General features: G+C 50.1%; 1 protein-coding gene across 4 annotated transcripts in view; it reads right to left on the bottom strand.

The window, feature by feature from the left end:
- LOC139259631 (tensin-1-like) overlaps positions 1 to 22502 on the bottom strand; it is an 875917-nt gene that overhangs the window by 587109 nt on the left and 266306 nt on the right. The window contains exon 1 of one of the 4 annotated variants that reach the window (XM_070875132.1): positions 6989 to 7016. The exons of the other annotated variants lie outside the window; for them this stretch is intronic. Within the exon in view, the coding sequence (XP_070731233.1) occupies positions 6989 to 7001 (13 nt within the window). The 5' untranslated portion in view covers positions 7002 to 7016. Of the gene's footprint in view, positions 1 to 6988; positions 7017 to 22502 lie in introns of those variants that run through there. 4 annotated transcript variants of the gene reach the window in all.

The following is a 22502-nucleotide window of genomic DNA, read 5'->3' as shown; positions in this document are numbered from 1 at the left end:
GTGAGAGTCAGTGTGTGTGGGGCTGTATCCCAGTGAGAGTCAGTGTGTGTGGGACTGTACCCCAGTGAGAGTCAGTGTGAGTGGGACTGTACCCCAGTGAGAGTCAGTGTGTGTGGGATTGTATCCCAGTGAGAGTCAGTGTGTGTGGGACTGTACCTCAGTGAGAGTCAGTGTGTGGTGGATTGTACCCCAGTGAGAGTCAGTGTGTGTGGGACTGTACCCCAGTGAGAGTCAGTGTGTGTGGGACTGTACCCCAGTGAGAGTCAGTGTGTGTGGGACTGTACCCCAGTGAGAGTCAGTGTGTGTGGGACTGTACCCCAGTGAGAGTCAATGTGTGTGGAACTGTACCCCAGTGAGACTAAGTGTGTGGGTGATTGTACCCCAGTGAGAGTCAGTGTGTGTGGGACCCGTACCCCAGTGAGTGTCAGTGTGTGTTGGACTGTACCCCAGTGAGATTTAGTGTGTGTGGAACTGTACCCCAGTGAGAGTCAGTGAGTGAGGGACTGTACCCCAGTGAGAGTCAGTGTGTGTGGGACCCGTAACCCAGTGAGAGTCAGTGTGTGTGGGACTGTACCCCATTGGGACTGTACCCCAGTGAGAGTCAGTGTGTGTGGGACTGTACCCCAGTGAGAGTCAGTGTGTGTGGGACTGTACCCCAGCGAGTACCAGAGTGTGTGGGACTGTATCCCAGTGAGAGTCAGTGTGTGTGGGACTGTACCCCATTGAGAGTCAGTGTGTGGGACTGTACCCCAGTGAGAGTCAGTGTGTGTGGGACTGTACCCCAGTGAGAGTCAGTGTGTGTGGGACTGTACCCCAGTGAGTGTCAGTGTGAGTGGGACTGTACCCCAGTGAGAGTCAGTGTGCGTGGGATTGTATCCCAGTGAGAGTCAGTGTGTGTGGGACTGTACCTCAGTGAGAGTCAGTGTGTGGGGGATTGTACCCCAGTGAGAGTCAGTGTGTGTCGGACTGTACCCCAGTGAGAGTCAGTGTGTGTGGGACTGTACCCCAGTGAGAGTCAGTGTGTGTGGGACTGTACCACAGTGAGAGTCAGTGTGTGTGGGACTGTACCCCAGTGAGAGTCAATGTGTGTGGGACTGTACCCCAGTGAGATTTAGTGTGTGTGGAACTGTACCCCAGAAAGACTAAGTGTGTGGGTGATTGTACCCCAGTGAGAGTCAGTGTGTGTGGGACCCGTACCCCAGTGAGAGTCAGTGTGTGTGCGACTGTACCCCATTGGGACTGTACCCCAGTGAGAGTCAGTGTGTGTGGGACTGTACCCCAGTGAGAGTCAGTGTGTGTGGGACTGTACCCCAGCGAGTGCCAGAGTGTTTGGGACTGTACCCCAGTGAGAGTCAGTGTGTGTGGGACTGTACCCCAGTGAGAGTCAGTGTGTGTGGGACTGTACCCCAGTGAGAGTCAGTGTGTGTGGGACTGTACCCCAGTGAGAGTCAGTGTGTGTGGGACTGTATCTCAGTGAGAATCAGTGTGTGTGGGAGTGTACCCTAGTGAGAGTCAGTGTGTGTGGGACTGTACCCCAGTGAGAGGCAGTGTGTGTGGGACTGTACCCAAGTGAGAGTCAGTGTGTGTGGGACTGTATCCCCGTGAGAGTCAGTGTGTGTGGGACTGTACCCAGAGAATCAGTGTGTGTGGGACTATGCCCCAGTGAGAGTCAGCGTGTGTGGGACTGTACCCCAGTGAGAGTCAGTGTGTGTGGGACTGTACGCCAGTGAGAGTCAGTGTGTGTGGGACTGTACCCCAGTGAGAGTCAGTGTGTGTGGGATTGTACGCCAGTGAGAGTCAGTGTGTGGGGGATTGTACCCCAGTGAGAGTCAGTGTGTGTGGGACTGTACCTCAGTGAGAGTCAGTGTGTGGGGGATTGTACCCCAGTGAGTGTCAGTGTGTGTGGGACTGTACCCCAGTGAGAGTCAGTGTGTGTGGGACTGTACCCCAGTGAGAGTCAGTGTGTGTGGGACTGTACCCCAGTGAGAGTCAGTGTGTGTGGGACTGTACCCCAGTGAGAGTCAGTGTGTGTGGGACTGTACCCCAGTGAGAGTCAGTGTGTGGGGGATTGTGCTCCAGTGAGAGTCAGTGTGTGTGGGACTGTATCCCAGTGAGAGTCAGTGTGTGTGGGACTGTACCCCAGTGAGAGTCAGTGTGTGTGGGACTGTACCCCAGTGAGAGTCAGTGTGTGCGGGTTGTACCTCAGTGAGAGTCAGGGTGTGTGGGACTGTACCCCAGTGAGAGTCAGTGTGTGTGGGACTGTACCCCAGTGAGAGTCAGTGTGTGTGGGACTGTACCCCAGTGAGAGTCAGTGTGTGTGGGACTGTACCCCAGTGAGAGTCAGTGTGTGGGGGATTGTATCCCAGTGAGAGTCAGTGTGTGTGGGACTGTACCCAGTGAGAGTCAGTGTGTGGGGGATTGTATCCCAGTGAGAGTCAGTGTGTGTGGGACTGTACCCAGTGAGAGTCAGTGTGTGGGAGATTGTATCCCAGTGAGAGTCAGTGTGTGCGGGACTGTACCCCAGTGAGAGTCAGTGTGTGTGGGACTGTACCCCAGTGAGAGTCAGTGTGTGTGGGACTGTACCCCAGTGAGAGTCAGTGTCTGTGGGACCTGTACCCCAGTGAGAGTCAGTGTGTGTGGGACTGTACCCCAGTGAGAGTCAGTGTGTGTGGGACTGTACCCCAGTGAGAGTCAGTGTGTGGGGGATTGTACCCCAGTGAGAGTCAGTGTGTGTGGGACTGTACCTCAGTGAGAGTCAGTGTGTGGGGGATTGTACCCCAGTGAGAGTCAGTGTGTGTGGGACTGTACCCCAGTGAGAGTCAGTGTGTGCGGGACTGTACCCCAGTGAGAGTCAGTGTGTGGGGGATTGTACCCCAGTGAGAGTCAGTGTGTGTGGGACTGTACCCCAGTGAGAGTCAGTGTGTGCGGGACTGTACCCCAGTGAGAGTCAGTGTGTGTGGGACTGTACCCCAGTGAGAGTCAGTGTGTGTGGGACTGTACCCCAGTGAGAGTCAGTGTGTGTGGGACTGTACCCCAGTGATAGTCAGTGTGTGTGGGACTGTACCCCAGTGAGAGTCAGTGTGTGTGGGACTGTACCCCAGTGAGAGTCAGTGTGTGTGGGACTGTACCCCAGTGAGAGTCAGTGTGTGTGGGACTGTACCCCAGTGATAGTCAGTGTGTGTGGGACTGTACCCCAGTGAGAGTCAGGGCAGCCCATCACACCTGATGAGAATGCAATACCCCCAGCAACCGATTGATCTGCTGTTGGCGGTGAGCTGGTGCTGGAACTCGCCGCGCGTGGGTCAGGGAGGAGGTATATCAGCCAGGCTTCCAGTCGGGGGTCACTGTCCATTGACTCCAGCTGGAAGGTGGAGTCAAGGGAAATGTCCCTCAGTACCTTATGGCCCTCAGTAACCAATGGTCCTCAGTAACTCATGTCCCTCAGTAACTTATGTCCCTCAGTAACTAATGGCCCTCAGTAACTCATGGCCCTCAGTAACTAATGTCCCTCAGTAACTAATGGCCCTCAGTAACTAATGGCCCTCAGTAACTCATGGCCCTCAGTAACCAATGGCCCTCAGTAACTAATGTCCCTCAGTAAATCATGGCCCTCAGTAACCAATGGCCCTCAGTAACTAATGTCCCTCAGTAAATCATGGCCCTCAGTAACCAATGGCACTCAGTAACTCATGTCCCTCAGTAACTCATGGCCCTCAGTAACCCATGGCCCTCAGTAACTAATGTCCCTCAGTAAATCATGACCCTCAGTAACCAATGGCCCTCAGTAACTAATGTCCCTCAGTAACTAATGGCCCTCAGTAACTCATGGCCCTCAGTAACCAATGGCACTCAGTAACTAATGTCCCTCAGTAACTCATGGCCCTCAGTAACCAATGGCCCTCAGTAACTAATGGCCCTCAGTAACCAGTGGTCCTCAGTAACTAAAGGCCCTCAGTAACCAATGGCCCTCAGCAACTAATGGCCCTCAGTAACCAATGACCCTCAGTAACTAATGGCCCTCAGTAACCAGTGGTCCTCAGTAACTAATGGCCCTCAGTAACCAATGGCCCTCAGTAACCAATGGCCCTCAGTAACTAATGGCCCTCAGTAACCAATGTCCCTTAGTAATTCGCGTGAATTGGCTAGAATAGACTGGCGAATGATACTTAAAGGGTTGACGGTGGATAGGCAATGGCAAACCTTTAAATATCACATGGATGAACTTCAACAATTGTACATCCCTGTCTGGAGTAGAAATAAAACGGGGAAGGTGGCTCAACCGTGGCTAACAAGGGAAATTAAGGATAGTGTTAAATCCAAGGAAGAGGCATATAAATTGGCCAGAAAAAGCAGCAAACCTGAGGACTGGGAGAAATTTAGAATTCAGCAGAGGAGGACAAAGGGTTTAATTAGGAGGGGGAAAATAGAATATGAGAGGAAGCTTGCTGGGAATATAAAAACTGACTGCAAAAGTTTATATAGATATGTGAAGAGAAAAAGATTAGTGAAGACAAACGTAGGTCCCTTGCAGTCAGAATCAGGTGAATTTATAATGGGGAACAAAGAAATGGCGGACCAGTTGAACAAATACTTTGGTTCTGTCTTCACAAAGGAAGACACAAATAACCTTCCGGAAATACTAGGGGTCCGAGGGTCTAGTGAGAAGGAGGAACTAAAGGATATTCTTATTAGGCGGGAAATTGTATTAAAGAAATTGATGGGATTGAAGGCCGATAAATCCCGGGGCCCGATAGTCTGCATCCCAGAGTACTTAACGAAGTGGCCCTAGAAATAGTGGATGCATTGGTGATCATTATCTAACAGTCTATCGACTCTGGATCAGTTCCTATGGACTGGAGGGTAGCTAATGTAACACCACTTTTTTAAAAAGGAGGGAGAGAGAAAACGGGTAATTATAGACCGGTTAGCTTGACATCAGTAGTGGGGTAAATTTTGGAATCAATTATTAAAGATGAAATAGCAGCACATTTGGAAAGCAGTGATAGGATTGGTCCAAGTCAGCATGGATTTATGAAAGGGAAATCATGCTTGACAAATCTTCTAGAATTTTTTGAGGATGTAACTAGTAGAGTGGACAAGGGAGAACCAGTGGATGTGGTGTATTTGGACTTTCAAAAGGCTTTTCACAAGGTCCCACACAAGAGATTGGTGTGCAAAATTAAAGCACATGGTATTGGCGGTAATGTACTGACGTGGATAGAGAACTGGTTGGCAGACAGGAAGCAGAGAGTCGGGATAAACAGGTCATTTTCAGAATGGCAGGCAGTAACTAGTGGGGTGCCGCAGGGCTCAGTGCTGGGACCCCAGTTATTTACAATATATATTAATGATTTGGATGAAGGAATTGAGTGTAATATCTCCAAGTTTGCAGATGACACTAAGCTGGGTGGCGGTGTGAGCTGTGAGGAGGACACTAAGAGGCTGCAGGATGACTTGGACAGGTTAGGTGAGTGGGCAAATGCATGGCAGATGCAGTATTATGTGGATAAATGTGAGTTTATCCATTTTGGGGGCAAAAACATGAAGACAGAATATTATCTGAATGGCGGCAGATTAGGAAAAGGGGAGGTGTAACAAGACCTGGGTGTCATGGTTCATCAGTCATTGAAAGTTGACATGCAGGTACAGCAGGTGGTGAAGAAGGCAAATGGTGCGTTGGCCTTCAGAGCTAGGGGATTTGAGTATCGGAGCAGGGAGGTCTTACTGCAGTGGTACAGGGACTTAGTGAGGCCACACCTGGAATATTGTGCTAGTTTTGGTCTCCTGATCTGAGGAAGGATGTTCTTGCTATTGAGGGAGTGCATCGAAGGTTCACCAGACTGATTCTCGGGATGGCTGGACTGACATTTGAGGAGGGACTGGATCGACTGGGCCTTTATTCATGGAGTTTAGAAGGATGAGAGGGGATCTCATAGAAACATATAAAATTCTGACTGGACTGGACAGGTTAGATGCAGGAAGAATGTTCCCGATGATGGGGAAGTCCAGAACCAGAGGACATAGTCTTAGGATAAGGGGTAAGCCATTTAGGACTGAGATGAGGAGAAACTTCCTCACTCAGAGAGCTGTTAACCTGTGGAATTCCCTACCGCAGAGAGTTGTTGATGCCAGTTTATGGGATATATTCAAAAGGGAGTTAGTTATGGCCCTTACGGCTAAAGGGATCGAGGGGTATGGAGAGAAAGCAGGAATGGGATACTGAGGGAATGATCAGCTATGATCTTATTGAATGGTGGTGCAGGCTCGAAGGGCCGTATGGCCTACTCCTGCACCTATTTTTGATGTTTCTATGTTTCTATTTGGCCCTTCAAGCCAACTCCAGCTTCCCACCCTATCCCCATATTCGTCAATTCCCTGAGTATATAAAAATCTATCGATCTCTGTCTTGAATATACTCAAAGACTGAGCCTCCACAGCCCTCTGGAGTAGAGAATTCCAAAGATTCACCACCCTCTGAGTGAAGAAATTCCTCTTCATCTCAGTCCTAAATGGCCGACCCCTTATCCTGAGACTGTGACCCCTGGTTCTAGACTCCCCAGCCCGGGGAAACATCCTCCCTGCATCTACCCTGTCAAGTTCTATAAGAATTTTAACATTTCAATGAGGTCACCTCTCATTCTTCTAAATTCTAGGAATAAAGTCTACAGAATCTCTCCTCATTGGACAATCCCCCCATCCCAGGAATCAGTCTACTGAACCTTCATTGCACTCCCTGTAAGGCAAGCATATCCTTCCTTAGGTAAGGAGACCCAAACTGTGCACAATACTCCAGGTGTGGTCTCACCATGGCCCTCATCATCATCATAGGCAGTCCCTCGGAATCGAGGAGGACCTGCTTCCACTCCCAGCATGAGTTTTCTGGTGGCTGTACAGAGAGCCACAGACTCTGTTACAGGTGGGACAGATATTCATCGGGGGAAGGGGTCAGTGGGGCTGGTTTGCCGCGCGCTCCTTTCGCTGCCTGCACCTGGCCTCTTCATGCTCCTTGCGTCGAGACTCAAAGAGCCCAACACCCTCCCGGATAGACTTTCTCCACCTCGGGCGGTCTGCGGCCAGGGTCTCCCAGGTGTCAGTGGTGATGTCGCACTTTACCAGGGAGGCTTTGAGGGTGGTCCTTGTAACGTTTCCGCTGTCCACCTTTGGCTCGTTTACCATGAAGGAGCTCCGCATAAAACATTTGCTTAGGGAGTCTCGTGTCTGGCATGTGGACAATGTGACCTGCCCAGCGAAGCTGATCGAGTGTGGTCAGTGCTTCAATACTGGGGATGTTGGCCTGGTCGAGGACACTGATGTTGGTGCGTCTGTCCTCCCAGGGGATTTGCAGGATCTTGCAAAGACATCGTTGGTGATATATCTCCAGCGACTTGAGGTGCCTTCTATACATCGTCCATGCCTCAGCTCCATACAGGAGGGCGGGTATTACTACAGCCCTGTAGACCATGAGTTTGGTGGTAGATTTGAGGGCCTGGTCTTCAAACACTCTTTTCCGCAGGCGGCCGAAGGCTGCACTGGCGCACTGGAGGCGATGTTGAATCTCCGCACCAGGGCCCTGTATAATTGCAGTAAGACGTCTTTACTCTTATACTCAAATCCTCTTGTAATAAAGGCCAACATACCATTTGCTTTCTTAATTGCTTGCTGTACCTGCAATTTTTGGTAACATTATAAGGCTCTTTTGGGGTTCAATGACTAGGAAAGTCACGGCCTCCCCTAACCTGATCATTAGTTACTGAGGGTCATTAGTTACTGAAAGTCATTAGTTACAGAGGTTTGTCAGCCGGGGCTCAGGGGGCAGCACTCTCTCCTCTGAGTCAGAAGGTTGTGGGGTCAAGTCCCACTCCAGGAACTTGAGCACAAAAATCCAGGCTGACACTCCCAGTGCAGTACTGAGGGAGTGCCGCACTGTCTGAAGTGCCGTCTTTTGGATGAGACGTTAAACCGATGCCCCACCTGCTCTCTCAAGTGGACGTTAAAGATCCCATGCACTATTTCGAAGAAGAGCAGGGGAGTTCTCCTGGTGTCCTGGGGCCAATATTTATCCCTCAATCAACATAACACAAATAGATTATCTGGTCATTATCACATTGCTGTTTGTGGGAGCTTGCTGTGCGCAAATTGGCTGCCGCGTTTCCCACATTACAACAGTGACTACACTCCAAAAGTACTTCATTGGCTGTAAAGTGCTTTGGTCGTGAAAGGCACTATATAAATGCAAGTCTTTCTTTCTTTTTTACCATGTCTTTTAATAGTTTCCCAATCTACCTTAGCCAACGCGCCTCTGATACCTACATAGTTTGCTTTGTTCAGATTTAAGATCCTAGTTTCGGATTTAGCTAAATCACTCTCAAACGCAATCTAAACTTCTATCATATTATGATTATTCTTCCCCAGAGGCTCCTTTACCACAAGGTTATTCATTAACCCTGTCTAATTGTACAATCCTTGATCTAGTTGGTTCCTCGACAAACTGATCTAGAAAACTATCTTGAACGCGTTCATGAACACTTGCACCACGCTATTACTGCTAATTTGGTTTGCCCAGTAGATTAAAGTCCCCCATGAATAGCGTATTACACTTGTTAGATGCTCTAATTTCCTGATTTACACTACAACTACTGCTAGGGGGCCTATAAAGTACTCCCATCCAGCATTTTCTGACCCTCGTTGTTTCTTAGCTCCACCCAAAGTGATTCTATTTCTTTATCCCATCCTTTATTATAGAATCATAGACGTTTACAGCACAGAACGAGGCCATTCGGCCCATCGTGTCCGCGCCGGCCGACCAAGAGCTACCCAGCCTAATCCCACTTTCCAGCTCTGGGTCCGTAGCCCTGTAGGTTACAGCACTTCAGGTGCACATCCAAGTACTGTTTAAATGTGGTGACGGTTTCTACCTCTACCACCCTTTCAGGCAGTGAATTCCAGACCCCCACCACGCTCTGGGTGAAGAAAGTTCCCCTCACATCCCCTCTAAACCTCCTTCCAGTTACTGTAAAGTTTTGCCCCCTGGTTGTTGGCCCCTCTGCTAAGGGAAATAAGCCCTTTCTATCCACTCTGTCTAGGCCCCTCTTAATTTTATACACCTCAATGAGATCTCCTCTCAGCCTCCTCTGTTCTAATGAAAACATCCCCAGCCGATTCAATCTGGCCTCACAGTTTAGATTCTCCACTCCCAGCAACATCCTCATAAATCTCCTCTGTACCCTCTCCAGTGCAATTTTGTCCCAGTTGATATTAGGATAGTTGAAATCCCCTACTATTACTGCCCTATAGTTTTTGCACTTCTCAGAAATGTGCCAATATATTTGCTCTTCTATCTCCCTCTCACTGTTTGGGGGTCTATAGTACACGCCCAGCAGTGTGATCGCCTCGTTTTTGTTTTTCAATTTGACCCATATGACCTCGTTTGATGATCCTCCGAACATATTATCCCTCCTCACAGCTGTAATAGTTTCTTTAATCAATACCACAACCCCCCTCCCTTTTTACCCCCCTCTCTATCCCGTCTGAAGATCCTGTAACCAGGAATGTTGAGCTGCCATACCTGCCCCTCTTTAGCCTTGTTTCTGTATTAGCGATAATATATTCCCAAGTTTCTCCCTGTACTCTCAGCTCATCTGCCTTATTCTCTATACTCCTTGCATTGCAGTATATACCATTTAGTACAGCCAGACCTCCTTGTTGACTACTTATCAGGGTTGCCCTGCTTCCTTTCATAGTTTGCCCATATCTTCTAAAAGTCGAGTATGCTAGAATATTTAGTTCCTAACCCTGGTCACCTTGGAACCATGTCTCAGTCATGGCTATTAGATCAAACCTATTTATTTCTATCTGTGCTATCAATTCAGCTATTTTGTTGCAAATGCTTTGCATTTTCAGATATAGCTTTAACATTTTCCATTTTCCCCGATGTCATCTTAATCACCGACGCGCTATTACCAACTTTTTGTCCGTTATTTGTACCCAAATCACCACACTGCTCTATTATCTTGACATTTTTATTATTGTTTTAGAATTGACCCTTTCCCGAATTGTCCACCACGCCACATTATTATGAAGCCCTATCCACTGCCCTAGTTATTCAATTTGCCAGGACGCTGGTCCCAGCCCGGCTTAAGTGGAGCCCATCCCAACGGAGCAGCTCCCTCTTCTCCCAGCTGAGATGACATGCCTGAGCCTCATGCTATCCTCACCTGGAATCCAGCCATCTCCCAGCCAGAGTCACGGAGCAGCCACTCTGACTGGAAACCCTGGCAGATCTCCCTTCTCCCTGACCCAGGGGTGCTGAGTTCAAGCACCCAACACTTGAAGAATGGCAGAGAGCAGCTCGTTTGGGAGCCGTGGGCTCCACACCCAGCCAGGCGTGACCGTCTGCCCCATCGCTGAATTCTAAGACTGTCAGTGCAAGTATGGAAAACAGATCGAGTGTATTACACTGAGGAGTAAAAGGCCATGATAGGAAGAGATCAGGTGGCCAGAAATTCTTCACTGTCTGGGATAGTGTGAGATCATTCACAGCTCACAGGATTACACGGGTTGCATCGAAACCTCTTTCTCTCCACATCACCACCCATTTCATTCTACCTCGCTCACTGTCTCCAACTTTTTAATCTGTCTCACACTCCCTCTTTCCACCTGACTCCATTAATTTATTTTTCTATCTATGTTTCTGTCTTTATGTCTCTTTCTTTCTCTCCACGCATCTCTCGTTCTGTTTCCCTTCTACCCTCTCTTGCCCACTGACTCTTTTGCTCGCCTTCTCACTCTTTCAATGTCTCTCCTTGTTTCTCATTCTCTGAACTCGCTTCCCCTCTCTGTCTGTCTCTCACTCTTTCTTTCCCTCGGTTCCTCACTCTCTCTCTTTTGGTTTCTGTACTTCCTTCTGTCAGTTGCTGAATCAGGATAAACCAATTGGATCCGATTCACACATGAGCCACAGTTCTGGGCGAGAACGGAGCAGTGAATTAGTTAAATGATACGGCTGCATGTCCCGCTCCCTTCCTGCTGGTCTCCAATTTAAATGCCGTTGGTTTTGGCATGCAAGAGACGACCTCTGGACTCGGCTATAAATGCTATTTGGGGTTTAATGACAAGGTCAGTCGCGACCTCCCCGAACCTGATCATTAGTTACTGAGGGTCATTAGTTACTGAGGTTTGTCAGCCGTGGTTCAGTGGGCAGCACAATCGCCTCCTGGAGTGGGACTCAGAGGGTTGTGGATTCAAGTCCCACTCCAGGAACTTGAAACTAGGCTGACACTCCCAGTGCAGTACTGATGGAGTGCTGCACTGTCGGAGGGGCAGTACTGAGGGAGTGCTGTACTGTCGGAGGGGCAGTAGTGAGGGAGTGCTGTACTGTCGGAGGGGCACTACTGAGGAAGTGCTGTACTGTTGGAGGGGCAGTACTGAGGGAGTGCTGTACTGTCGGAGGGGCAGTACTGAGGGAGTGCTGTACTGTCGGAGGGGCAGTAGTGAGGGAGTGCTGTACTGTCGGAGGGGCACTACTGAGGAAGTGCTGTACTGTCGGAGGGGCAGTACTGAGGGAGTGCTGTACTGTCGGAGGGGCACTACTAAGGGAGTGCTGTACTGTCGGAGGGTCAGTACTGAAGGAGTGCTGTACTGTCGGAGGGTCAGTACTGAGGGAGTGCTGTACTGTCGGAGGGGCAGTACTGAGGGAGTGCTGTACTGTCGGAGGGGCAGTACTGAGGGAGTGCCGCACTGTCGGAGGGGCAGTGCTGAGGGAGTGCTGCACTGTCGGAGGGGCAGTACTGATGGAGTGCTGCACTGTCGGAGGGGCAGTACTGAGGGAGTGCTGTACTGTCGGAGGGGCAGTAGTGAGGGAGTGCTGTACTGTCGGAGGGGCACTACTGAGGAAGTGCTGTACTGTTGGAGGGGCAGTACTGAGGGAGTGCTGTACTGTCGGAGGGGCAGTACTGAGGGAGTGCTGTACTGTCGGAGGGGCAGTAGTGAGGGAGTGCTGTACTGTCGGAGGGGCACTACTGAGGAAGTGCTGTACTGTCGGAGGGGCAGTACTGAGGGAGTGCTGTACTGTCGGAGGGGCACTACTAAGGGAGTGCTGTACTGTCGGAGGGTCAGTACTGAAGGAGTGCTGTACTGTCGGAGGGTCAGTACTGAGGGAGTGCTGTACTGTCGGAGGGGCAGTACTGAGGGAGTGCTGTACTGTCGGAGGGGCAGTACTGAGGGAGTGCCGCACTGTCGGAGGGGCAGTGCTGAGGGAGTGCTGCACTGTCGGAGGGGCAGTACTGAGGGAGCGCCGCACTGTCGGAGGGTCAGTACTGAGGGAGCGCCGCACTGTCGGAGGGGCAGTACTGAGGGAGTGCCGCACTGTCGGAGGGGTAGTACTGAGGGAGGGCTGCACTGTCGGAGGGTCAGTACTAACGGAGCACCGCACTGTCGGAGGGGCAGTACTGAGGGAGCGCTGCACTGTCGGAGGGGCAATACTGAGGGAATGCTGTACTGTCAGAGGGGCAGTACTGAGGGAGCGCCGCACTGTCGGAGGGGCAGTGCTGAGGGAGTGCCGCACTGTCGGAGGGGCAGTACTGAGGGAGCGCCGCACTGTCGGAGGGGCAGTACTGCGGGAGCGCCGCACTGTCGGAGGTGCCGTCTTTCAGATGAGACATTAAATCCCCGTCTGCTCTCTCAGGTGGATGTAAAAGATCCCATGGCACTATTTCAAAGAAGTGCAGAGGAATTCTCCCTGGTGTCCTGGGGCCAATATTTATGTCTCAATCAACATAACAAAAAGCAGATTATCCGGGCATTATCACATTGCTGTGTGTGGGAGCTTGCTGTGCACAAATTGGCTGCTGCATTTCCCACATTACAACAGTGACTACACTCCAAAAGTACTTCATTGGCTGTAAAGTACTTTGGGACGTCCAGTGGTCGTGAAAGGCGCTATATAAATGCAAGTCTTTCTTTCTTTTTAGTTACTGAGGGTTATTAGTTACTGAGGGTTTAGTTACTGAGGGTTATTAGTTACTGAGGGTTTAGTTACTGCGGGTTATTATTTACTGGGGGTTATTAGTTACTGAGGATTTAGTTACTGGGGGTTATTAGTTACTGAGGGTTATTAGTTAGTGAAGGTTTAGTTACTGGGGGTTATTAGTTACTGAGGGTTTAGTTACTGAGGGTTATTAGTTACTGAGGGTTATTAGTTACTGAGGGTTTAGTTACTGGGGGTTATTAGTTACTGAGAGTTATTAGTTAGTGAGGGTTATTAGTTACTGAGGGTTTAGTTACTGAGGGTTTAGTTACTGAGGGTTATTAGTTACTGAGGGTTTAGTTACTGAGGGTTATTAGTTACTGAGAGTTATTAGTTAGTGAGGGTTATTAGTTACTGAGGGTTATTAGTTAGTGAGGGTTATTAGTTAGTGAGGGTTTAGTTACTGAGGGTTATTAGTTAGTGAGGGTTATTAGTTACTGAGGGTTATTAGTTAGTGAGGGTTATTAGTTAGTGAGGGTTTAGTTACTGAGGGTTATTAGTTACTGGGGGTTATTAGTTACTGAGGGTTTAGTTACTGAGGGTTTAGTTACTGAGGGTTATTAGTTACTGAGGGTTTAGTTACTGAGGGTTATTAGTTAGTGAGGGTTATTAGTTAGTGAGGGTTTAGTTACTGAGGGTTATTAGTTACTGGGGGTTATTAATTACTGAGGGTTTAGTTACTGAGGGTTATTAGTTACTGAGGGTTTAGTTACTGAGGGTTATTAGTTAGTGAGGGTTATTAGTTACTGACGACCAGGGAGGACGCTCACAGCAAAAGGTTACTGGCGAAGTGCAAAGGCCGGTTTCAAGCAATCGTCACTGTCAGCAATTTGGAAGCCACATCTGTAATATATTAAGGTTCCTTAAACCAACCAAACAGATTACACGTTAACCGGGACTTCGTGCTGAGGTTGGACTCTCTGTGAACCGAACAGTGCAAAGGACACTGGATATACTCTAAGTGTTAACCATGCATAAATATTTGAGTTCAGAAATGAGTACACTCCATGCTGTGGGGAACAGACTGGGCTTCAGGATCGGGGCGAATGGAACGTTCCCTGGGTCATGAGCACATCAAGGCAGGGACACTGAATCCATCCAGCACACCCATCATCGAGGGTCAGGACCAGCACCCCATTGGCCCAATTATATGCTACTCCCCGCCTCCGATTCAGGTTCCAACAGCAGGGCTGTCTCAGCAATGGGCTTAAAGATCAGCACAGGGTCCCTGAGGGACAGACTCACTCTATTAGAGGGGCCACAATGGGGAGACTCCCTCTGTTACACAGCCCTGATGGGGAGACTCTGTCTATAACACAGCCCTGATGGGGAGACTCTGTCTATAACACAGCCCTGATGGGGAGACTCCCCCTATAACACAGCCCTGATGGGGAGATCCCCCTATAACACAGCCCTGATGGGGAGACCCCTCTATAACTCAGCCCTGATGGGGAGATCCCCCTATAACACAGCCCTGATGGGGAGACCCCTCTATAACTCAGCCCTGATGGGGAGATCCCCCTATAACACAGCCCTGATGGGGAGACCCCTCTATAACACAGCCCTGATGGGGAGATTCTGTCTATAACTCAGCTCTGATGGGGAGACTCTGTCTATAACACAGCCCTGATGGGGAGGCTCCTCTGTAACACAGCCCTGATCATAGAATCACAGAAATTTACAGCACGGAAGGAGGCCATTCGGCCCATCGTGTCCATGCCGGCCGACCAAGAGCTACCCAGCCTAATCCCACTTTCCAGCTCTCGGTCCATAGCCCTGCAGGTTACAGCACTTCTAGTACTTTTTAAATGTGGTGAGGGTTTCTGCCTCTACCACCCTTTCAGGCCGTGAGTTCCAGACCCCCACCACCCTCTGGGTGAAAGGATTTCTCATCAAATCCTCTGAACCTTCCACCAATTACTTTAAATCCATGGCCCCTGGTTAATGACCCATCCACTAAGGGAAATAGGTTGTTCCTACCCACTCTATCCAGGCCCCTCATCATTTTATACACCTCAATCAGGTCTCCCCTCAGCCTCCTCTGTTCCAAAGAAAACAACCCCAACCTATCCAATCTTTCCTCATAGCTAAAATTCTCCAGTCCTGGCAACATCCTGGTAAATCTCCTCTGTACCCTCTCCAGTGCAATCACATCTTTCCTGTAATGTGGTGACCAGAACTGCACGCAGTACTCCAGCTGTGGTCTAACCAGTGTTTTATACAGTTCAACTCCCTGCTCTTCAATTCCATGCCTCGGCTACCTTCAGGGGTCTGTGGACCTGCACTCCCAGGTCCCTTTGTTCCTCTACACTTCTCAGTGTCCTACCATTTAATGTGTATTCCCTTTCCTTGTTAGACCTCCCCAAATGCATTACCTCACACTTCTCTGGATTGAATTCCATTTGCCCCTGCTCTGCCCACCTGACCAGTAGATTGATATCTTCCTGCAGTCTGCAGATTTCTTCTTCATTATCAACCACACGGCTAATGTTTGTATCATCTGCAAACTTCTTAATCACACCCCCAACATTCAAATCTACAGAGGTCGGGATGACATCCGCTCGCGACGCTGCGGTTCAGAGAGGGATCGGCGGGCGGTGCTAACAGGTCGCTGCGCACACGATGATGTCATCATGGCACGTACCCCGCGATTCACCAAGCAGACGATAAGTCAGGTCGTCGTTTTTTTTAAAGTGCCAACTCCCCTTTAAATAGCGCCCGGCGCAGATTCTGGGGGCAAGAATGGGCCACTGCACACGTCGCCGCGAAACCCCCACGTAATTTAGCGAGAGTCTTTAGCAGTGCCCCACACTGGCGATGTCATTTGCACCCCACTAATGGGAAGCACAAATGCCCCAAATTTCTCCACCAGAAATTTCTCTGTTAGAGTCTCCCCCAGGGCCCTGTTATAGAGAGAGTCTCTCCCAGGGCCCTGTTATAGAGAGAGTCTCCCCCAGGGCCCTATTATAGAGAGAGTCTCCCCCATCCCCTGTTATAGAGAGAGTCTCCCCCAGGGCCCTGTTATAGAGAGAATCTCCCCCAGGGCCCTGTTATAGAGAGAGTCTCCCCCAGGGCCCTGTTATAGAGAGAGTCTCCCCCATCCCCTGTTATAGAGAGAGTCTCCCCCAGGGCCCTGTTATAGAGAGAGTCTCCCCCAGGGCTCTGTTATAGAGAGAATCTCCCCCAGGGTCCTGTTATAGAGAGAGTCTCCCCCAGGGCCCTGTTATAGAGAGAGTCTCCCCCAGGGCTCTGTTATAGAGAGAATCTCCCCCAGGGCCCTGTTATAGAGAGAGTCTCCCCCAGGGCCCTGTTATAGAGAGAGTCTCCCCCAGGGCCCTGTTATAGAGAGAGTCTCCCCCAGGGCCCTGTTATAGAGAGAGTCTCCCCCATCCCCTGTTATAGAGAGAGTCTCCCCCAGGGCCCTGTTATAGAGAGAGTCTCCCCCAGGGCCCTGTTATAGAGAGAGACTCCCCCATCCCCTGTTATAGAGAGAGTCTCCCCCAGGGCCCTGTTATAGAGAGAGTCACCCCCAGGGCTCTGTTATAGAGAGAGTCTCCCCCAGGGCCATGTTATAGAGAGAGTCTCCCCCAGGGCCCTGTTATAGAGAGAGTCTCCCCCAGGGCCCTATTATAGAGAGAGTCTCCCCCATCCCCTGTTATAGAGAGAGTCTCCCCCAGGGCCCTGTTATAGAGAGAATCTCCCCCAGGGCCCTGTTATAGAGAGAGTCTCCCCCAGGGCCCTGTTATAGAGAGAGTCTCCCCCATCCCCTGTTATAGAGAGAGTCTCCCCCAGGGCCCTGTTATAGAGAGAGTCTCCCCCAGGGCTCTGTTATAGAGAGAATCTCCCCCAGGGCCCTGTTATAGAGAGAGTCTCCCCCAGGGCCCTGTTATAGAGAGAGTCTCCCCCAGGGCTCTGTTATAGAGAGAATCTCCCCCAGGGTCCTGTTATAGAGAGAGTCTCCCCCAAGGCCCTGTTATAGAGAGAGTCTCCCCCAGGGCCCTGTTATAGAGAGAGTCTCCCCCAGGGCCCTGTTATAATCTCCCCCATCCCCTGTTATAGAGAGAATCTCCCCCAGGGTCCTGTTATAGAGAGAGTCTCCCCCAGGGCCCTGTTATAGAGAGAGTCTCCCCCATCCCCTGTTATAGAGAGAATCTCCCCCAGGGTCCTGTTATAGAGAGAGTCTCCCCCAGGGCCCTGTTATAGAGAGAGTCTCCCCCAGGGCCCTGTTATAGAGAGAGTCTCCCCCAGGGCCCTGTTATAGAGAGAGTCTCCCCCAGGGCCCTGTTATAGAGAGAGTCTCCCCCAGGGCCATGTTACAGAGAGAGTCTCCCCCAGGGCTCTGTTATAGAGAGAATCTCCCCCAGGGCCCTGTTATAGAGAGAGTCTCCCCCAGGGCCCTGTTATAGAGAAAGTCTCCCCCAGGGCTCTGTTATAGAGAGAATCTCCCCCAGGGTCCTGTTATAGAGAGAGTCTCCCCCAGGGCCCAGTTATAGAGAGAATCTCCCCCAGGGCCCTGTTATAGAGAGAGTCTCCCCCAGGGCCCTGTTATAGAGAGAGTCTCCCCCAGGGCCCTGTTATAGAGAGAATCTCCCCCAGGGCCCTGTTATAGAGAGAGTCTCCCCCATCCCCTGTTATAGAGAGAGACTCTCCTATCCCCTGTTATAGAGAGAGTCTCCCCCAGGGCCCTGTTATAGAGAGAGTCTCTCCCAGGGCCCTGTTATAGAGAGAGTCTCCCCCAGGGCCCTGTTATAGAGAGAGTCTCCCCCAGGGCCATGTTATAGAGAGAGTCTCCCCCAGGGCCCTGTTATAGAGAGAGTCTCCCCCAGGGCCCTGTTATAGAGAGAGTCTCCCCCATCCCCTGTTATAGAGAGAGACTCCTCCATCCCCTGTTATAGAGAGAGTCTCCCCCAGGGCCCTGTTATAGAGAGAGTCTCCCCCAGGGCCATGTTATAGAGAGAGTCTCCCCCAGGGCCCTGTTATAGAGAGAGTCTCCCCCAGGGCCCTGTTATAGAGAGAGTCTCCCCCATCCCCTGTTATAGAGAGAGACTCCTCCATCCCCTGTTATAGAGAGAGTCTCCCCCAGGGCCCTGTTATAGAGAGAGTCTCCCCCAGGGCCCTGTTATAGAGAGAATCTCCCCCAGGGCCCTGTTATAGAGAGAGTCTCCCCCAGGGCCCTGTTATAGAGAGAGTCTCCCCCAGGGCCCTGTTATAGAGAGAGACTCCCCCAGGGCCCTGTTATAGAGAGAATCTCCCCCAGGGCCCTGTTATAGAGAGAGTCTCCCCCAGGGCCCTGTTATAGAGAGAGTCTCCCCCATCCCCTGTTATAGAGAGAGACTCCCCCATCCCCTGTTATAGAGAGAGTCTCCCCCAGGGCCCTGTTATAGAGAGAGTCTCCCCCAGGGCCCTGTTATAGAGAGAGTCTCCCCCAGGGCCCTGTTATAGAGAGAGCCTCCCCCAGGGCCCTGTTATAGAGAGAGTCTCCCCCAGGGCCCTGTTATAGAGAGAGTCTCCCCCAGGGCCCTGTTATAGAGAGAGTCTCCCCCATCCCCTGTTATAGAGAGAGTCTCCCCCAGGGCCCTGTTATAGAGAGAGACTCCCCCATCCCCTATTATAGAGAGAGTCTCCCCCAGGGCCCTGTTATAGAGAGAGACTCCCCCATCCCCTGTTATAGAGAGAGTCTCCCCCAGGGCCCTGTTATAGAGAGAATCTCCCCCAGGGCCCTGTTATAGAGAGAGTCTCCCCCATCCCCTGTTATAGAGAGAGACTCCCCCATCCCCTGTTATAGAGAGAATCTCCCCCAGGGCCCTGTTATAGAGAGAGTCTCCCCCAGGGCCCTGTTATAGAGAGAGACTCCCCCAGGGCCCTGTTATAGAGAGAGTCTCCCCCAGGGCCCTGTTATAGAGAGAGTCTCCCCCAGGGCCCTGTTATAGAGAGAGACTCCCCCATCCCCTGTTATAGAGAGAGTCTCCCCCAGGGCCCTGTTATAGAGAGAGTCTCCCCCAGGGCCCTGTTATAGAGAGAGTCTCCCCCAGGGCCCTGTTATAGAGAGAGTCTCCCCAGGGCCCTGTTATAGAGAGAGACTCCCCCATCCCCTGTTATAGAGAGAGTCTCCCCCAGGGCCCTGTTATAGAGAGAGTATAATGTGGGAAAATGTGAGGTTATCCACTTTGGCAGAAAAAATAGAAAAGCAAATTATAATTTAAATGGAGAAAAATTGCACAGTGCTGCTGTACAGAGGGACCTGGGGGTCCTTGTGCATGAAACACAAAAAGTTAGTATGCAGGTACAGCAAGTGATCAGGAAGGCAAAAGGAATGTTGGCCTTTATTGCAAGGGGGATTTTTTCTCCCGAAGTAGATAACTTCACAGTTTACACATTATACTGCAGCTGCTAAATGTTTGCCCACTCACTGAGCCTGTCTAGATCCCTTTGCAGATTTTTTGTGTCCACTCGGCTGGATAGCCTCTTGTTGGCCGGCACGGACACGACAGGCCGAAATGGCCTCCTTCTATGATCGGGGCCCTTTTATAGGGACTCTCCCAAACGTGTATAGCACGTTTCAGGATGTGGTCACCTCGCAGCTTAAGAGTGTGTGCAGGCAGAGAGGGAATGTGTGACTGACAGACAGACAAGGAGCAAGGAGAACTAGGCAGGTAGTGCAGGAGACCCCTGAGTGCATCTCGCTCGAGAACCAGTTTTCAGTTCTGGGTACTGGTGAGGGCGAAGGTTCCTCTGCGGAGTGCAGCCAGAGTCACGTCAACGGCATCCCGGGTGGCTCAGCTGCGCGGGGGGGGGGGGGGGGGGAGGGGGGGAGGGGAGGGGGGGGAGGGGGAGGGGGAGGGGAGGAGGGGGAGGGGGAGGGGAGGAGGGGGAGGGGGAGGGGGAGGGGAGGAGGGGGAGGGGGAAGGGGAGGGGGAGGGGAAGGGGGGGAGGGGGAGGGGGAGGGAGGAGGGGGAGGGGAGAAAGAAGAATGGAAGAGCAATAGCGGGAGGGGATTCGATAGTTAGGGAAACAAATGGGCGTTTCTGCGGCTGTGGACATGACTCCAGGATGGTACGTTGTCTCTCTGGTGCAAGGGTCAAGAATGTCACTGAACTATAACTAGATAATGTATAATGCCCTCTAGCTAGGAGGTGTAGGGAGCTGTATTGAGAGATAGGGTCTGTGAAGGAACCCCATGACTATCTGAGATCTCCCAAATAAATAGAGTTAAGTTGAACTAAGAGTGTTGAAGAGACTATAAAATACGTGGTGTCAGAAGCAGAGACTTCCGATATTTCATCGAGAACATCTACGACCGAAATATTGGAACTGGAAGACTTTTTCTAGCCGATGGAAATCAACGTTAAGCAGTGCCGTGCAGAGCGTGCTTCCTACACATCCCGCGTGGATCTGTGAAGAGCGATAAATAGTCATAAGCCTGTAAAATAATCTCGAGGCATGAGTAAACTTAAAGTGGCATAAGTTGTTGTTGAGCCTCTGTATTTCTACAATTACATGACCACGATATTTTACTATTAGACTTGTTCTAGGCATTTGAACTGTTTACATGTATGTGCTAAACTCAAAGTCCTAAGCTGTAGCGAGCTATCATGACCACCATGGAGCCAACTCCTGCACACATTCCTCTCCCACCTCCATCGCAGGTGACCAGCGATTTGGGCCAACTGGAAAAAATTCGAACAGCTGTGGGACAGCTGTGAAATTATCAGGAATATTGTGGAAAAACCAGAGAGTTAGGGTTGCAACGTGTATCACTGCCATTGATGCCCTAGATATCCACAATAATCTTCCCTACAAATCAGAGGAAGACAAGGAGGAAATGGAGATAATTTTGATGCTCTGGGAAGAGCAGTGTAAAGGTAAAACCAACATCATCTGTGAACGGTTCCAGTTTAACAACTGGGTACAAGGGGACGAGCGGTTTGACAGATATCTCGTGAAAGTGAGAGAGCTAGCATCATCATGTGATTTCGGCAATTTGAGGGATGATTTCATCAGAGACTGCATAGTCTGTGGAATATCTGATAACGCTCTACGTAAGAGGCTGTTGCAAGAATCAAGCCGAACACTCGATAAATGTGATGCTCTGTAAAGCTACAGGGGCCACAGGTGCACAAATTAAATCCATGAAGCTCACTAAAACAGACTCTGAAGATGTCAAAGTTGTCAGACAAAAACCCCGACTCACAAAGAAAGAATTCACAGACAAGGAGTTCACGAACAATTGCAGATATTGTGGCAAAAGACATGAGCTATCAGAAACTAAATGCCCAGCGTATGGGAAGACCTGCACAAGTTGCGGCAAAGTAAATCACTTTTCTCCAAAGTGCAGGCAGAATGGATTGAGGCAGAAGTCTACACATAACCCTAAATATAAGGGCAAGCCAAAAGTTCATGCATTATATGAAAAGAATTATGATTCTGATTTTGAAGTCATGACTGTAAAGATGCTTGGTAAAGTTGATCGCACAATCAAGGACAAAGCTGGCAAAAAGTATCCGAACAAGATTATGGCTACCTTCTCCATTAAAGGTCAAATGGTAAAAATGCAAATAGATTGTGGGGCCACATGCAATGTGCCACCTCTTAGATACTTACCTAAAGGCTTAAAGATAAAAGAATCTAAGACAATACTGTCACTATATGACAACCATGCAGCCATTCCTGTGGTAGGATCTTGTAATGTGCCACTGGAAAATACAAAGAACAAGCAAAAGTACATTGTGCCCTTTGTGATCATTGAGGGCCAAAGTGCCCCACTGATTGGCTCACGCACTGTTCAACAGCTACAACTGATAAAAATGCAGTATCAGAATATCGCGGTGATAAATGAACCACGGGAATCGCAAACGATGAACAAGGCAAACATCTCGCTAGTGTCAAAACTCATGTCAACAACGTGTATCCGATGTGTTTAAGGGACTTGGACACATGCCAGGGACAGTTCACCTTGAACTTAATGAATCAGCAACACTAGCTGTAATGCCACCCAGACGGGTGCCAACAGTGATCAAACAAATACTAAAAGAGTAACTTAATCGTTTGGAAAATCGACAAATCATCACAAAAGTTGTTGAACCGACGGACTGGATATCCAGTCCAGTGATTGTACAAAAACCAAATGGAAAGATACAAGTGTGTATCGACCCTCAACATCTGAACAATGCCCTGAAACACGGACACTATCCACTTCCTGAGGTCGATGACATCTTCCACAGATGTCAAATGTGAAGGTCTTCACTATAGCAGACTGCAAGGAGGGTTTCTTGCAATGTGAACTAGACACAGAGTCCTCCTACCTCACAACCTTCCAGAGCTCATGGGGACAATATCAATATAATAGAATGTCATTTGGCCACAGTCCTGCCCGGAAATCTTCCAGCAGAAGCTAAACTAGAACCTTGAGTGTCTAGATGGAGTCTACAAGATTGCAGATGATATCTTGATCACTGGATGCGGTGAGACACTTAAAGAG

This window comes from Pristiophorus japonicus, chromosome 3, assembly GCF_044704955.1.
Source record: "Pristiophorus japonicus isolate sPriJap1 chromosome 3, sPriJap1.hap1, whole genome shotgun sequence".
Lineage (NCBI taxonomy): Eukaryota > Metazoa > Chordata > Chondrichthyes > Pristiophoridae > Pristiophorus > Pristiophorus japonicus.
This window is presented reverse-complemented; position numbering and strand designations above follow the sequence as displayed.